General features: G+C 47.5%; 1 protein-coding gene across 3 annotated transcripts in view; it reads right to left on the reverse strand.

The window, feature by feature from the left end:
* The window catches only part of myo3b (myosin IIIB), a 48,136-nt gene extending 30,586 nt beyond the window's left edge, over positions 1 to 17,550 (reverse strand). For all 3 annotated transcript variants that reach the window (XR_003891480.1, XM_029850366.1, XM_003961921.3), the window contains exons 1-20: positions 17,337 to 17,550; positions 17,114 to 17,144; positions 14,318 to 14,501; positions 13,886 to 13,906; positions 13,207 to 13,341; positions 12,438 to 12,542; positions 12,174 to 12,273; positions 11,533 to 11,609; positions 10,724 to 10,869; positions 7,037 to 7,102; positions 4,947 to 5,102; positions 2,854 to 2,938; positions 2,657 to 2,773; positions 2,396 to 2,500; positions 2,192 to 2,275; positions 1,901 to 2,103; positions 1,725 to 1,823; positions 1,527 to 1,641; positions 1,329 to 1,455; positions 163 to 373 (exon numbers count right to left, since the gene is read on the reverse strand). Coding sequence is in view for 2 of the 3 variants with exons in the window: in XM_029850366.1 (XP_029706226.1) it covers positions 163 to 373; positions 1,329 to 1,455; positions 1,527 to 1,641; positions 1,725 to 1,823; positions 1,901 to 2,103; positions 2,192 to 2,275; positions 2,396 to 2,500; positions 2,657 to 2,773; positions 2,854 to 2,938; positions 4,947 to 5,102; positions 7,037 to 7,102; positions 10,724 to 10,869; positions 11,533 to 11,609; positions 12,174 to 12,273; positions 12,438 to 12,542; positions 13,207 to 13,341; positions 13,886 to 13,906; positions 14,318 to 14,501; positions 17,114 to 17,144; positions 17,337 to 17,415 (2,246 nt within the window). In the remaining variant the exon portion in view is untranslated. The remainder of the gene's footprint in view (positions 1 to 162; positions 374 to 1,328; positions 1,456 to 1,526; positions 1,642 to 1,724; positions 1,824 to 1,900; positions 2,104 to 2,191; positions 2,276 to 2,395; positions 2,501 to 2,656; positions 2,774 to 2,853; positions 2,939 to 4,946; positions 5,103 to 7,036; positions 7,103 to 10,723; positions 10,870 to 11,532; positions 11,610 to 12,173; positions 12,274 to 12,437; positions 12,543 to 13,206; positions 13,342 to 13,885; positions 13,907 to 14,317; positions 14,502 to 17,113; positions 17,145 to 17,336) is intronic.
* Positions 17,551 to 17,801: the final 251 nt, after the last annotated feature.

The following is a 17,801-nucleotide window of genomic DNA, read 5'->3' on the forward strand; positions in this document are numbered from 1 at the left end:
GCCCATTGATATTCTCCTCAGGATGTTGGTGTCTACCTTCACAGACTTCCAGAAAGGTCATCAGAGCTCCGCAGAATGTCACGCCCCATCGTTCAAATGAAACCTAGTACAGAAGGCACCACCGAGCATCCGCGTAGCCGTGCATCCCAGACAGGAACTCACCATATATTTATGTCAGGCTGCAGCAGGGTGTTGATGCGGTTCACTATCCAGCTGAACAGCCGCCCGTATAAGGCCTTGGACATGGCGTCTCGGACATCAGTGGCTTTGTCCACAGTGTTGGTGCGGATGATGGTCTCTCCCCTGGTGACCACGCACTGGGAGGTCAGAGCCTCCTGGAGTTCCTCTGAGCCGATGCTGAGGAGAGACGCCGCTGAAGGGAAACACAAGATCAGTCTGGTCCCCTGTGGAATTTTCTTTGGTTGCTGCAAATACCCCTGAAAAGAAAGTCGCCACCTGGGTTTAACCAAGTAAATAGGTAAGAGCCTCCTATTGGAGAATTAGTGCATGGGCAACAATCTTTCAGCTGGCTGATGCAATGAGTAGCTTCTCATTTCTTCAACAACCACATCGAAAGACACATCCTGAGGTCGTGGAAAAGGTGTTTGGGTAGGGAGAATGCAGAAACTGGGTGAAGAACTGTCCAACACGCGATTCTGAACTGGAAGGACAGTTCTCATCGTCTTCGAGGGAGAAATGTGGTTGGAAAAAAGCCTGAGCGATGCTGATCGGCAATCGCTTAAACGTTTGGTTGAATCGAACCGTAGAAAGACAACAGTAGAACTCAGGGCTGCGTTCAGTAGTGGACGTTAGAGCATTTCCACACACAGAACATGAAGGGAACTCAAGGGATCAGGACTGAACAGCTGTGTGGCCTTAAGAAAACCTCTAATCAGTGAGGCTAATCGGGGAAAAAGGGATAAGAATTGCTAGTGGGCATAAAGATTGGACTCAATGGAAACAAGGTCATGTGGTCTGAGGAGTCCAGATTTACCCTGTTCCAGAGTGATGGGGGCATCAGGGTAAGAGCAGAGGCAAAGGATTAGGGTAAGGGCTGGGCTAAAGGTGGCCCAATGAAATAAAGCGTGTGACCTATTTTTTTGGTGGCAACTAATTAATCATTTTAATAACCAATTCATTTGGCCAGCCAGCGTATATTTGGATTATTTTTTTCTCTTTTGTAGCAAAAGCATACATTATAAAACAGGACTGTGAAAGCCTTGGACCTTGGCTAAATGTATGCAATTAGTAGTTTTAAAAAGACCTGCATTCAACTTTTAACACAAAAGCACATTGAATTTAGGGTTAGTCTTTGGGTTCCTTCTCACCGTTCTCTAAGGCCTCTGAGTTTGGTACCTCACTCTTATCTGTCTGGTGTTGGGATGTGATGGCGGTAAATTCAATATTTCCTGTGTTCAGAATGGCCGAAAGGATTTGGTACACCGAGTTGACCTCCTAGATAAGGGCAGAAAAATCATATATAAGTGTTCCGTCCGTGACTGAACACAACTTCAAGTTTGCGTTACTTCTTCAGTGAAGCCGATAATTCGGAAGCAGTCCTGAATGGCGTCGAACTGCTCCGTGTAGAGTTTGCTGGAGACGATGTCCTGCATCACTCTGCGGTGCTGACTGTCGATATACCTGCCAGAGACACATGAGGGTGATGAGTGTGGAGCTGCAGGAGAAGAGGTGTCCTGCTGCTGTGTTCCTGCTGCTGTGCTGACCTGGGAGGCGTCTTGTCTGGCAGCCTGTAGGTCCGAAGCTTGTTTTGGTGATAGAGCCCAGCATAGATGTAATAAAATATGTGAAAGTTTTTCTCCCCCCTGAAGGCAAATAAACACAACAAATGGTTAAAAAATAAATAAAAAAAGTGACTTGTGATGGCCTGATTGACCCCTACGTGGCCTGTTTGATGACCCTCGACTTCTCCAGCAGGTACTCGGATATCTTGGCGCCGATCACGGCTCCGGTGGGCGTGAACTTCATCTCCAGGTATTTGCCGAAGCGGCTGGAGTTGTCATTGATGGCTGTGCAGGCATTCCCAAAGGCCTCCACGAGAGGGTTCACCTGCAGGATCTTCTCACGTAGCGTTCGATTGTTAGCCTGACAGAAGCCACGCCTTTGGTTCCATTCCACCATTTGAAAATGTCCATTTTCTCAGTTTAATGTGCAGATCGTGTTTGTTCTATACCTTTCCCAAAAAGGTGAGATGTTGAACAATCAAATGTGCGCTCTCGGTCTTCCCCGCGCCGCTCTCCCCGCTGATGATGATGCACTAGAACAAAGGAGGGGCTTCGTTATTCTTCAGTGGAGCGGAGGAACGAGCATCTGTTGGAACCTGACCTAAACCAGAACTGAGCAGTTGGTTCAAACAGGACGATTCCAAACCGGATACCTGGTCTTTGCAGAATGACACCATGCTCCTGTAGGCTGCATCAGCCGTGGCAAAGATGTGAGGAGGGTTGTCGGCCCGCTTCATACCATGGTAGAGCTTAGAGAACTAGCACAGACAGAGGGGGCGGAACTTTTCCTTTTAGTCAACCTTTTTTTATTTGATTGAAGCGTGTGGTTGATGTTTGGCTTCTGACTGTACAGTTGATGTTTTCAGTATGTTGTTGGAGAAAACTGGCACCCCGAGAACATCAGTGTGACCCACCTGAGGAGAGTAAATGCTGAGGTTCTGAAAAGGATTAAGAGCGATGAGGATGTCTCCGACGTACGTGTAAATCTGGAGCTCATCATACCTCCTCTGGAGGTGGCGGATTATTGTCTCCTGCGAGAAGGAAGAGAGACGTGGCATAAACAACCCCGGCCCGATCAATACGCCCAGGAGATAAACACGCCCAAACTCACCTCGTCTAAGAACTCCAGGTTTACTAGATCATCATCGGGACAGCTCTCTATTATGAGGGTTTTACGAGTATTGATCCTCTCATGCCTGCATGAAGCCAAGGACACATTAAAGCTTCAGAAAGCCGGAAAGTGGCCACAAAATGAGAAGCAGTAGTTTGACTGGGCGGATGTGAAACCCAGTCATTTCCAAGCTTTGTGGACCCCCTGAGCCGTCCCAGGAGACACAGCTCCCAGCATTACAGGCCCTGATCGCACTTCATGTGTGTTTTGACCTATCACTTTCCAATGAGCCCCAGCGGGCAGAGGTCAACATAGAACCATCTGGCTACAGAGAGGGGGGGGGGGGGCCCTCAGGGGACGCCAGAGCGAGAGAGACAGGGAGAGAGAAAGAGAGAGAGACAGAGAGAGAGAAAGACAGAGAGACAGAGAGAAACAAAAACGTATTTGTGAATGAGCGTGTGTGTGTGTGTATGTGTGTGTGAGTGTGTGTGTGTGCAGATAAAACACTCCATCAAATAGGAGGATAAAAAGCCTGAGCTTTAACAATTATGCTGGTGATACTCTGAGTTTGCTCAAGTGATTAAATTATTTAAATCGATAATCGCATGCATGAATATTAATGTTTTCTTGGAGATGGAGAGAAGCGATGCTGAAATTAACATTGTTTATGAAAAAAAATATTGTACCATGTACCAGAACTGCTTTTTATTCTTTTAGACTAAATTTCTAAGCAGAAAAATATTAGGAAACTGCAATTATGATTATTTCTATTATTTTTATTATCATCGGTCTTTTTTGTGATGCTCCAAGCGTCCTCCACATCAGCCCTTGTGGATCTCTAAAGCCGACACGCTCGTCTATTATTGTCTCCTTCTGCACTGTTGCACTTCTACAACACCAAATTCCCAAAGTCAATCCCTGCTTACAGCTTCTTGTTTTTATGGGATTGTTCACAACTCAAAGGTTCAGAAAGAAACGCCCGTTCATGCTAAAGGCTTCAAGCCTGGAAAAAGCGTGATGACCTGATATGCATAATCTATCTATATTCTAGTATAATAAATAATCAATCATAAGTGAATAAGAAATATTCAAGCTGCAGGTGACAAATTGTTTCCTCTCCTGTCCTTGTGCTCATTTCACAGTCTGAATATAGTGTAAATGCAATAGTGCAGGAATAAAGTTGCATGTCTGAGTGAGTCCTCTGGCTTCTACCTCTCCTTCTTTGAACTAAATCGCACCAATGGCAGCTACTTTTCAGCTCCCCGTGTCTTTATTCTTATCTGCAGTCATTGTGCGCTGATCTGTGGCATGAGGGACTAAACCGGGTGAGCCCAGTTCTCGCCCTACAAGCTCCTAATCCCATTATCCACTTTCACTGTGGACAGGAATTCGGGATCAGGCTCAGGCACCGACTCTGCGCCCTCCCGGGAGCAAACAGATCTGGCACAGCGGCAAGACTCACAGTCAAGGGCGGGTTCAGTGAACTCCTCCATAATGAAGATTAAGTGTTGCCAAAGTCAGTATTTGCCTGGTAAATAACGGGAAGCTCTCTGCTCCAGCGTTCGCCACCGCGAGTGTGTCTGAGTGTAGACGGGTTCATCACCACGCATCTGATGAAAGTGTTCTTTCTGCCCCTCCCCCCCCGGAGCTCTTTATCCATCCTAAGGGGATCATGTAGAACTTGTTCTGTAGCTGCTGTTCCAACATGTGAAAACAGTCACTAATTAGCTCAGGCCAACAGAATGTAAATGTTTTCTATTTCCATGGGTAAATCTTTATGAGATTCTTTTCTTTGCCGCTGGTTTAATTGTGTCCGGCTTTGTGCTAAAGAGAAAGGCTGCTGCAGCCACTGGCCCAAATATCTTTAATTAATTTAAGGTTAGTCAGCACAATCACTCCTTCTGAATTAGTCACACCAGCCTAACTCTTCTTTAATCACGCTGTGATGTCCATGACTGGGATCCATCATCAGCTCTGCAGCCTAAAGAGATGAGTGTCTGCCCCCTACTGGACAGAAAGCAGACCGCCACTCGGCTGCACCTGAACTATTTTTGCACTTGAATCTCAGAATGGAAAACAGATAAAGGACTCACCTGGTTCTGGTTTTGCTGCCCACCTCCTGCTGCTCCTGAATGAGGGCTGCTAGCTGCTGCTGGAGGGTGGTTTCTTTGCCATGGGCCTGCTTGATGAAGGGATGTTCCAGGAGGTGGGTCACCGATGGACGTGCCTCAAAATCCTTAATCAGACACCTTAAAATCACGGGGAATAAAACACAATTAGGAACAGGGACCTTAAGGAAGAGGAACCCTTTTCAATCCCAATGAGGTTTGTTTTAAACAGATCACCTAATCATTGCAGAAGCTGCCTGGATCAGCTCTGCACCAGGATAGAACCAGGCGCAAGTGTTTTAAAGTCCGGAGCACTCGTCTGTGTGGGTGCCACCTGTAGTTATCAAACCCCCCCCCCCTCCCCCCGGCCAAGACAAGCTCGGCGAGGGTACTGCAGTAAATCCTCTCACTGATGTTCAGTGTTTGCCAACAGAAGATGTGAATTTGTGATAAAGGCCACAAACTGCAATTCAGCACTTTTACAGCTGAGGCTAATTGTTGTGGGACAGTGTTAAATGTCCACGATGGATGGACAACGGTGAAACCTGTAATCCTCACCCACCTGGGTGTGTGTGAGCGTGTGTGCGTGCGTGTGTGTGTGTGTTCGTATGTGTGTGTGTGAGTACCAAATTTCATATTCTACTGCCAAAAGGGGGCCGTGTTTGAGAAGTGGGGTCATTTTGCTGGGTCTCACATCTCCAAAGGATTGTTTAAGGTTTAAGATATGGATTTAAGTTTGAGTTTAGAAGTTGGTTTAGGTTAGGGTTGGGATGGTTAGGGGCGAGGGGCTGGGCAATGATGTGCTATGTGTATGAAAGTCACCCACAATGATAGAAATATGAGTGCGTGCGTGTGTGTGTGTGTGTGTGTGTGTGTGTGTGTGTGTGTGTGCGTGTGTGTGCGCGCGCGCTCCAGCAATTTGCAGACAGACAAGATATCAGAAACGAAGTGGTTTCATTCCCACCACCTAATCTGTACAAACATTCTGTTCTTTTTATCTGTCTGAGGCTCAGAAAGTTAATTTTGTGAATTCGTTAGCGACGGGACATTAAGCAGAGGTTGCTGCTATTAGCAGGTCTGCGTCGGTGAGATGCTGAGGAGCAGGCCACTCTGTCACGGGAGTCAGCTCTTTGGCTGAGCGCGTGCAGCTTGTGATGGATTCATTATGGGGGGGGAGAAGCCCCCCCCCCCCTCCGTTTCTGGTCCTGCCTGTGTGCACAGACGAGCCTTTCCAGCAGCATCTGTATGTGCACAGACGAGGCTGCTGAGGCTTCACCAACAGCCTGCAGAGCCTGATAAGATTGTCCGACACCCCCACGACGATCTCAAGGGCTCTGCTTGTGCAGATTATTTCCGATATTCCATGAACACAGGATACAGATGTTGATATCTGGAATATCAGCCAGCGCGGCGACACTGATGAGTCCTGTTTGTGCTCCGTCCTGACCACCAACAACTATAGTGAGTCAAAGAGGAAAAAAAGGGCTTCGAGGCAGGTGGTTTGTTGGCTTTTCCAATTATCGCATTTCATCTCGACTCTCCTCACGGAAATATTCTCCACACATAAGCCCTCCAAACAAAACGGAGTTTTATTTTCTCGTTACGGCTCAGACTCTCCGGCCTGGGTGGATATTCAGGTGATATATCCTGAGCCACCATTACAGGCCACCCCCGACACTGTTAGCTCTGCATGGCGGAGCCAGCGATAAGTTAGCCTGATGGACCTGATAACTCCGCCAAATTAGTTTGTTCCTGTGTGGCAGATTTACACAAATGAAAGTCACCGAGCAGAAAAATGAGAAGGTTGATAGAATCTGGCTCTAAAATATCACTTGACTGACATATTTAATTGGCTCATTACGTGTTATAACAAACAGGCGCCAGCAGTTACAGCGAAGCCTTTAAAGCTAATAACCACTGATGCTCATTGACGTTTGATTGATGTATCGTCGTATTAAGAGTGATTTATAATTACATTTAATGCATTATTGACCTAAAAAAGGGCTGTTTATTTAGATAGATAAATATATATTAGCACAAACCATTCTGGAAAAGGCAGATTTAAGGATACTTACTGGCTGATGAAGTGGCTGAAACTCCTGCACCACTGTTCTGGAGTCCTCAACGTTGGGGAGGGATTTCTGAAATAAATCAGCGAAGAGGTCAGCATTGGACCAATATTGCATTTACCCAGAGCAGCACAGGTTAAAGCGCCTCCTGAGCTCACTGACAGATGATGGCTGGCAGCCAGACTGGGACCATTAGACTTCTGGGAGACTTTTGGTCCGAGTCCAGCTCCCGAGGAAATGTGACGGATGATAACAGTTTATCCCGCGTCTGGCGGCTGGCGGCTGCCAAAAGTTATGGAGACCAGTTAGACCTCTGTCAGCAGCACTTAGGAAGGCCGTCCATAATGAGGCTCCTATTCTCTAAGTGAAGGTGATGAAAACATGAGGGGAGGAATTCTGCTGGATTAGACCCCTGATCACCACAGCACAGTGGGCACAAAATTCACATAGCTCACAAATCAAAGGGAGTTGTTAAAAATTTGATTTAAACGACAACATGCCTGGCATATTTTTGAAATATTTATCCTTTAAAAAAAAAAAAACAGAATGTGAGGGGTTCAAAATCTGTCATTTTCCACGGCGCCAAGTTAGCCGGGCCTTTGATAAGGATTCAGACAGGCATTCCAGATCAAAGCTGCTGACTGACTGCTTCAATGCAACCTCTAATGTGAGCCTGAAGACATGTTCTCGCCTTGATGTGCTACCGTATTGCTTATATATTAGAAAGTCAATGTAGCAGCACTGTGCTGATAACACTGTCAAGTGTGCTCATTGTGCCTAGCTAATTCACACTCTCTTTTTCTCTCCTTTCAGTATTTGTGAGATTGTTGGCTCATATTGTAAACACGGGTGGCTTATTCAAATTTAGGTCCAGACTGGAGCTCGAACTGTCAGACGTTCCTCACGGTGGATTGAGGCAAAAATCACAGAGGTGTCAAGATCAGCGGCTCTTGAAGGCTTCAACTAAGCCGTGAAGAAAGACAAAAGTCAGGCTGGGTGGAAAAAAAACCCAAGCGACCTTTGAAGTTAATGTTGCAAATCCTAATATTTCTTAATCACAACAACATTTGCGACCGACTTTAAAAAGTAAATGCATTTCAATGCAACACATCGACATTTGGAACTCACAAGTGAGCGTTTAGCAATGCTAATGTGTTAGCGTAGCTAGGCAGATGTCAGTGAGTGGATAGAAAATGAGCATTGATGGAACGCCTGATCGCGCCAAATGTTTTGGTGGATTTTCATGATTGGAAGTCACTAAAGATGGTGTCTAGAAGCTAAAACTGTCCTTCAGTAACCCACAAACAGAAGGTGGCTCTGAAATAAAGTCTTACTCAGCGAAAGGACCACCCGCTTAAGACCTCGGCCCATCCGTCATGGCAGCGGGAGCACAAACACTTCTTTATGCATACATGCATGAACACAGAGGACTGCGGCTACATTCATCATGTCTTTGGCGGCCGCGACACGAAAGGCGGCAGCCTAGGACGATGAGCAGAGCAGGAAAATCAAAGCATCAAAGATGGAGCCGTTAAAGGCTTTACTGGTGATTAGAAAACCATCCATCTGTCCGAGGGCCAAGCCCGCGTCAGCTGACAGGAGCATTACTGTCAGATCAGACGCTTCCATTTACATTAACAAAGATATAAACGCCCAAACTTACGGGTTGAGTAAAATACAGGCAGACCGGAAATGTTTTATTTTAATGATGAGAATAACATATTTGGTGTTTCAACCTCCAATTTCTAATGCTAATCCACATGGATTAACTAGAATATGCTGATTTGCTATTATCTGCTGTTCACAAAATGTTTCTTGCTCCCAAGACCGGGTGCAGTTCCCTCACTGACAGCTGCTCAGTCAGGCTGCTAAAGTCATAGTCGTGTTTCCAGGTCCCACTGCTACAGAGGCTTTAGGTCTGTCCATTGGGGAAAAGCACGGCCCATCTTTAACTGAACAAAGAATGGTGAAGAACCAGTGTAGAATCTAATAATAGACTTAATATTTACATTGGTAGATGTTACTGAGTGCTAGTCTGCATCTTTAACCTTCCCAACACGTCCCAGCACCATTTGGGTTTTACACGCAGCCCTTAACCTCCCTGCAGTCGTCCTGTCCTGGGAGCACCCGATTCATTTTGCACTCCATGATTTTACAACTTTATTCCCTGTTACGCCCCATTACCTTGATCCACGATCGCCATGGAAATCGCACAGCTGTAATTAGCAGTCGTGCACGCTCATTACTTTAATCAGAACAAGAAGCAAAAACCCCTCCACTGAACTGCTGGCACCAAAGAGACCCACAGCGGGGGGGCGTTATGACCAGGCGCCGAGGTCAGCAGCTGCAGGCAGGTGCCGCTCACACCTCCGTTCTAATCACCCCAAGCTGCGAGCGCCAATGAAACCGCTATTATTGAGCTTGTTTTTAATTTAAAACACATTTGCTGTTGTTAGAAGCTATTCAATGGTGCATGCTTATTTTAATTCATCTAAATATCAGTAAATAAGGAGATAATGGATGAATAATGTGAAACGGCTATTGTAAAATGTTACTTACATTCGACGCTGTAAATGGAATATTTTATTCCAAAGGGTTATGAGCGGGGGTGTTGAATATGGAATTCATGACTCGGGCCACAGAGAACCCTGTAAAAACCTGAAGACTGCTGAAAATGCACATCTGAATATTTTAGCGCTTCTGTGATTTCATAAAATATCAACTTTCCCAGGACAATACGTCAGAAAAGGTTCATTTGTAGCACGCAACGCAGATGAACCTGCACAAAATACGGCGATCAATGAGCGGTGATCAAAATGAGGAATCTCCCTGGGCCCATCGTGAATCACTTTCAGCATGACTGAAACCCCCGAAGGTGAAGCCCGTTTCCTTATTTTGGGAGCGAAGCAGACAGGACTCATCGCTCACGGAGCTCCTCCTGATCTCACCTGCTACGCTGCAGTGATGGCCAAACACATTCCAGACAAATGGCATGTTAACAGGATGATTTCATGGTCCAGCACATTTGCTGTGATTTATGAGACACCTGCACGGACTGTGAGGCCCCAGCCATCCCAGAAACAGGCCAAAACATCATCCTGGATGGAAGAAAGACCAACAAACGGCAGTTAAAGATACGTGTCCGCTTCTCCCCGCTTTACTTTAGCGCTGGTACGGTTTTATTTGGGGATTTTTGGCAACATCTGCTGAAGAAATGTTGTATTCTACCCCATAATTCCTGCCACACCGGCTGCAGATTTCTCCTCTGGCTTGGCAGGGAGGTGATACCGTTGTGATCAGGAGGTGACAGCCTCATCTCAATGTGAATGGAGCTAATCACCAATGCAAATTGCAATCAGAAGGGCATATCTCCACCTAACTGGGAGATAATTGCGTGATTGTGCTGATATGGAAAGGTCAATGGCGTGCCGCCGCTGCACGCTCTCACGGGATCATCAGACGCACGCAAGCACGCCGTCTCCAGCGGGCTGAAATCACTGAAGCCATCAACAGGAACATAAACCACAAACATCCAGTCTAGCTTTGCTTCAAATCTAAGCTAATTTTGTAAGAGCCATGCTAGATTGTGCAAAATTCAGTTGGCCATTGTCCCGCTTCAGAAAAAAGGAAGCGGCCCTCTCTCCTGTTTGGGGCCTCCAGCTATGTGGCGGCAGCGCCCCCTCGTGGACTCACCGCGGGATCTTGAAGAGGGCTTTGACTGGATGCATCTCAGCTAGAGGGGGGTCTCCATCTGCCAGCTCGATGGCGGTGATGCCCAGGGACCACACATCACAGCGCGCGTCGTACGAGTAGTCGTACTGCTGCTCGCAGGCGATGACCTGCAACAGGACAGCGACATCGACACAAGTATGAGACACAGAAAACATCTCGTTCATCCTGCAGGTAAATGGAGGCTGAGCTCGTTTTGGGCTGTGAGAGTTTGGGCTTCACAGCTGTAGTGGTTAATAAATCCCATTCTAGGCTCTGAAAATACACAGAACCCGTAATAATACACATGGACGTCGATCAGCTGGGTGATCGTTTCACCTCATCGTGATCATAAAACCTTTGTCAAGTTGCTGCCTCACTGAAGCCTGACAGGTACAAACTGGATCCATTTATGGACTTCTGCGAGGAACAGGTCACTTCCTCTCATTTCCAGAGTCAATAATTAGAACTGACACCACATTTTACAGCCCAGTATATTCTAATTGCCCCTGAGGTCCCTCCACGCGCGTCCAATCACTGCGCTTCATTTCTGCAAAGGAGCAGCAGGGGAGGGGGAGGGGGGGGGCACAGGCAGACTAGCTATTAACCTTGAGGTGACCTCTGAAGCGGCGCCCGTGGAGGAGAATACACAATGGCATCAGGGAGAGTCATACAGAAATAACTGAGCCCCCCCCCCAGACTGCCCAGTTATAACGGTGGTGTCAGTAACACCCTTAAACTTCTGTTGCTGTTGACAAACAACGTGGCGTGCATGCCGAGGCGCAGCGCCTGACCTCGGGGGCCATCCAAAAGGGCGTCCCCACCGACGTGTTCCTCCGCAGCCGTGCGCTCGTCAGCTGAGCAGAGACACCTTGAAAAAAGAAGAGGAAAAAAAAGAACAGAGAAACTACAGATGAATCACTTCTGGTAATAAACAAGATTTGTACAACTGTGAATTTTCTACCTATGGAAGCAGAATTTACGGCAGCGGCTAAACGCCTGAATCAATAAAATCGAGCAGATAATTTATCGTGGCAACCTGCCAGGCAGCAATAATAACAGGCCATAATCATTTCAAATTATGTAGGACAGATTTTTATCAGCAGGAGTCCACTTCATCTCCTTGACACAGAGGACATAAACATGCCCGGGGGTGACTCAAAGTCATTTGCCATAACAGCTTTCTTTTAATATGCAAAGGATCAAATAATGCAATTTAAATGAGCAATAATAGCCCGAGGATGACGCTACGGTCCATGAAAATAAAAGATGTTATGGAGAGTTAGGAATCAAACTGGGTTATTCTCTGCTCGGCGTCACAAACAAACGGTCGGCATTCTCCGTCAAATACGTTCGGCAAAGCATTTCAGAGGGTTTAAAAAAGAAAAAAGGGGCCAGGATGTCCAGCGTGGCGTCCCGGCTCATGGATCAGTACCAAAGTCGACCAGTTTGACTCCTCCGTCGGTCGTCAGGAGGATGTTGTTGCCCTTGACGTCACGGTGGATGATCCGGTTGTTGTGCAAATGCTGGAGACCCTTTGAGTGAGCAGAGAAGACAGGGAGCAGGGTGTGAGTGACACAATCAGCTACTTAACACAGGTGTAAATAGAAAAGGTGGCACAAAGAACCCCCACAGCTGTCCAGGAGGGGTCAGGGGCAAATAATAGCAACGTTGGTGGCTCGGCGGTGGGCGATCTTACCAACAGGGCACTGTACAAGATGTATGAGATGACGGGCTCCTGCAGACGCCGGCCCCGGCCCAGTAAGCCTTTGATGAGTTCCGTGACAGAGCCGCCGTTGCACAGCTGGGAGGGAGACACAAAGTCCTCCATCACTCAGCACTGCAAATTATGATTCATGGGGAGAAGAAGCCCACACGCGAGCTAGCTAGCGTCCCACGGCAACAAACTCAAAAAAGTGGAATGCAAGGGTTTCACCTGTGTAAACACACCCAAACAAGATAAAAGCCTTCATATTGGTTACTCCTCATCATCTCTGCATGCGATGGTGACTCCTTCCACCTCAGTTTCCATCAGATTTTTAAGCTAGCTCTTGGCATGTTATCTCCAATCCACACTCATGTCTTCAGGCTTCACAGGCTCGACACTCATGCAGGCAGTAGGTGTGCGTCATCCACCTGTACTCATGCCAAGGTCAGGACTGACGCAGCTTGGGGTCGTGGCCCAGGAGCCATTTTCCTGCTCAAGAGGGGCGTCGTGTCAACCTTATGGTCTAGCTTGAAAGAGAGCATGTTGCACACGAAGATGGCTGATTTACTGAAATATTTTCAGATTCTGAATGAAAAAATGATTTTTCTCCATAAAGAACCTAAACGGGGGGGGGGGGGGAACGGGGACATAAGTGTGCTGATCTGATTGCCTGAACAGCTCATGGATTAAAGCTCTCAGGGGTTGCTCCATGGCAGCAGAGCATGTTTTGAACCAGGATTCAGCAGACAGACAAACTCACCTCCAGCACCAGCCACAGCTGCCCCCCCGATAAGTTGTCGGACTTGAAGAACATGCCGAAAAACTTCACCACATTAGGGTGGTTGGACAAAGACCTCAAGATGTTGTACTCTGCCTCGATCTCCTCATCCACATCCTTTAATCAGCATCAGACAGCAGATGAGGGTGGAACACAGAGAAACAGTGTAAAATAACATTCAAGGCAAAAATGTAAAAAAACAAACAAACAAACATCTGGACGACTGATATTGATTCTAAAGTCAGAAATATAGGAAGGAACAGTGGTGGGTGCTAAACTATTTCTGCAAGTGCTTTTCTATCTAAGTAAATCTCGGAGGACGAGAAGATCAACAGTCTGAGAGGCAGGATTTCTCCTCCCGGATGTGTGAGTGATGGTGTCAGCAGTCTAATCAGGGAGAGCGATGGTAGCAGAGGCAGCTTCATCTTCCCGGCCATCAGGGGGAGCGTCGTGGTTCTCTCCCTGACAGACTCACAGGAGGCCTTCACGCAAAGTCTCTCACACAAACGGCATCGCTAGCTCACAGACAACGGCTACTACGGCTGCAGGAGCTACGCCTCAGGGTGTGGCAGACGCAACACGGCCGGGGACGGATGGAGCGGGGAGAGGCGGACGGGCATCGCTGGGGCAAAGAGAGGAGGCAGAAGAAGGGGCAACTCACTCTGTTTGAATGGCTGGAATGCTGAGAAGAGTCATGAAATATAAAGAGAAAGAGCAGCTTCAGTCTGCTTGTGCGTTCTGTGTCTTCAGGAGATATTTTAGTAGGAACACACTTGCAAAAAAACAAATACTGTACGTTCATCACAACAAGCACGATATAGATGTGTGAATTCAGTAGGTGATTAGAGGCTACGTTCCACTGGAAAAGGTTTCTGACAAAAAAGAGACAAATGATGTCACTGGCACAAGACAATGGCGAGATGGGGGGGGGGGGGGGGGGGGGTCGTACGTTGCTACCAAAAGCCTGTTAGTATCCAGGAACACTCAGCTACACGCTGGTCACCGGTACTGATTAATGAGTCTTTTCACACATTGATCAAAACGACACCGAGAGCCCGGTGCTGGACCACTGTTGTGTGTGGAGCCGGCTCACATTGACCGGGTCCAGAACCTTCACTGCGGCCTGGCTCCCGTCCTTTTTGTTGGTCACTCTGTAGACTTTGCCGTAGGTTCCTTTTCCGATGGTCTCCACTATGTCCCAGTCACTCGATGGGTCGCCCAGGTTCTGCACGCCGATCATGCTGGATTTGTAAGGATATAATCCATACAGCGACGTCCTGGACAGCCAGAACAAAGTCGACATCAGTGGGACGTTTCAGCACGTCACAAAGGCAATTATTTTATTTTTTTTTAAACTTCTTTTAAATCTTTTCTTTAAAGATTCTGGCGTTTCAAAAACAGCTGAGTTTTACACAGTTGCAACCATTAAAAAGCATTTGTTGTCACTGGAGAGAAGATGGTGATTAAAATGGAGCAAGGTGTGGTTCATTTATTCCCAGAGGCCTTTTTACCCAGCTCTGGGAGGACTCCAGCCACCAGAGGAGCCCCCTCCAGGCTTACAACAGCACAAATCAAAGGCAAAACAAAGCAGGCAGCTGGAGGTGGAGACATCAGTACTTACATGGCAAATGTGATTTTCTTCTGACTCATCAGGGCTGAGAAAAAATGCAGCTAAAGAGTCTCTAGGGGTCATAATATGACCGAAGCGGCAGCGATCGCTCCCTTAAAAGGATGACAACAAGTGGCTCTTGGCGGAGACAGTGAATTAGCACTCTCCCCCGGGACCTCGTCACTGCCCACTAAGAAGCGCAATCTCCTCAGGATCAATTGGATTGGACAGAGATTAACGTGACAATTGGCTCCCTGAATGAGGAGAGAACTGGCGACACACCTGCGGGCCGCCTGCAGAAGAACCTTTCTGAAGTGATTTGCAGGCGTGTTGCGGCAACATGCACAAGCAGCGAGGCGGAATTGAGATTCCAAACCACCGAGACACCCGCGATGGATCGGGAGGCGCCGCCGCCGTATTTTTGGGACGCGTGTCGACATGACACCCCTCTGAGATACGGGACAGAAGCGCCGCTCAACGTGTCACAAACGTGCTGTGCATCACACAATCGCCGTGACCCTGAACACAACGCCAGCAGATGGATGCCGAATGCAGCGGAAAGGTTTAACAACCAAGTCCTCGCGACCCAGGTGTCAGCGAAGATTTATACGTGCAGGAGGAGCGATGGCGTCCCCGGAGATGTTCGACAGATATGCTCAAAAGTGCAGCGCTGAGATCCAGCTGATATCCTTCACTCTGTCCTCCAGGGATCACACAACCCCCCCCCCCCAGTCCCATCACCCACTGCAGGTGGATGGGCATAAGACACCAATTTAACTTCATTATGTCATTACACACATTTGAATTATGGTCTAATGATACAGTTCCATCTAATTCAATCAGGTGCAGCAGCAAATCTTTGCTGTGGGAAGCTTCCATCTGCCACCACCACCAAAACACCAGCTCACATCATAAAGACATCGTAAAGACACTAAAAGGCACACGTACCTGCTCCTGAGGAAGTGTTCCCAGTGCATCGAGCTGGGCTCTGAGCTAATTCACCTTAATCTATGGGGATGAATAATGTACCAGAGATCTGCAACCTGATCGGCAGTGGTGTCAAACATGCAGGCAGCAGATGCGCCCCCTCATAATGGTGGCTGATATGAAGCATCTCAGGTGGCACACAGGTTACTAGGAAGCTTATGGGTGTTGCTAGGTCACATGACCCACGGTATGTTTTCCCCATTGTGCATCACCGACTTTGTTTCCTAAAGGCCGCCGACAGTGGCGGAAAATAGCATCAGTGCAGCGAAACTGGTGTGAGAGTAGAAGTTGCTGCCGGGGCCTGATTCAGCATGATCAGGGCTGTAAAAACCAGCCAATCAGGAAGGTCCTGAAGGTCGTCAGGGGTCACAACTGCATCGCTACACCAGCTTGGCCTGAGCCATGTTTACATGGTTATAATAAAACGTTCTTGCACATTTAGATGCAGTCGTAAACCAGGAAAAACAATTCAGGTGTGGTTGTTTCAAATCAACAATGCTGCTTCAGAACAGGACACCGCTGGTCCTGAACGCCGGTGCTCAGGTTACCGTTTGTTTACCACGCCGCTTCAGTTAAGAGGCCGCTGGTTAAGGCTTTACTGTGACATTGGAAAGAAATGGTTTCATGTTGCTTTGTGATTATTCCGGTTAAGCTAAACACCCCTGATGCAAGTGCTGCAACATTTGCATGGAGTCCCAGTTCCAGTGATGGTTGGAGGTGGTAGCAGCTTAAGTTGGTGTCAACAGCTGCGGCTCAGGGGCCGTCTTTGTCACTATGAAACACAGCGGAGTAACGGTGAGTAATCTAATTTTCTGCTTGGATCAAACCGGCACATTCCCACCCTTGCTGGTAAAGCCTTACGGGACTTTCGGCTCAGTAAAGCCTCAAGTCTGTGCAGAACGAGGGGGGGGGGGGGGGAGGAGGAGGGGGGGTTCTCAACGTTATAATCCCTTTTAAGAGGATATGATGAGGTTGTGCTGTAAACCTCCATGAGTCTGTGCCCTGTGTCACAGCAACTGACCAACAGGCCACATCTTCGCTAATAAAACCGAGACACGCTGTAATTAGAACAGACCCCCTCAGCATGAACGTTCCACCTTTATCAGTTCATCTGTGAGAGGTTTAACAGGCCTGCTGCTTCTGTTACATCAGGTTTGATTTAGTGGCTGATATAAGAGAATAAAAAAATGAAAAAGGTTCATTAAAGGCCAGTAGATTCTAGCTGGACATCATTCAAATAGGTCATTATAAAATCTGGCATCAGCAGGAAACAGGGAGCGTAATCTGTCCTACCTTGGCCTGGTTGCATTCCTGGCACCAAATTCTGAAAAACAGAGGAGTCTTCTGTCAGACATCAGCTGGACACTGTCCCATGTGTGGATCTTCCACACAGCTCAGCAGAACTGATTTCCCTGTTTGCTCAGTGGAGCGTTTGAATTATTAACGGTACAGACACTGACGGGTGCCGCCCTGCAGAGCTTTCAGCCGTTCCATTCAGTTTATTTAGTTTACCTACCTGGGCAGGAGCTAAACGGGGGAATGTCCAGTGACGCTCTCCTCAGCACTGCTTGAAACACCAACATTTCTGGTTTCATCTAAAATGTGGACGTTTCACACTGACAAAATTCCTCTGCTGGCCCTCAACAGAATTCTGCTCTTTGTTGTCTAATTGGCAGAAAAAGGAGGCTTTGTACAGCTATTGGTCATTAAACCATGGGCCTCCCTCCTCAACAACCCTCCAACCCAGTTACCCTCAGTCACATGGCTGAGAAATACAGTGTGTGTGTGTGTGTGTGGGGGGGGGGGGGGGCTTTGAGTATTTATATCATAATCATGGAGCTTTAAAAACTCCATTTGTGTGAAGTCATAACAATTAAGCCTTAAAATCATTTCTAGACCACTGAATTACCACTATAATTGACACCTGAGTGTCTGCACCAGCTCGCTCCTCTATGAGAGCAGTGGTGAGAGGAAGTCTTGA

Source organism: Takifugu rubripes, chromosome 1, assembly GCF_901000725.2.
Source record: "Takifugu rubripes chromosome 1, fTakRub1.2, whole genome shotgun sequence".
NCBI classification, from domain to species: Eukaryota; Metazoa; Chordata; class Actinopteri; order Tetraodontiformes; family Tetraodontidae; genus Takifugu; species Takifugu rubripes.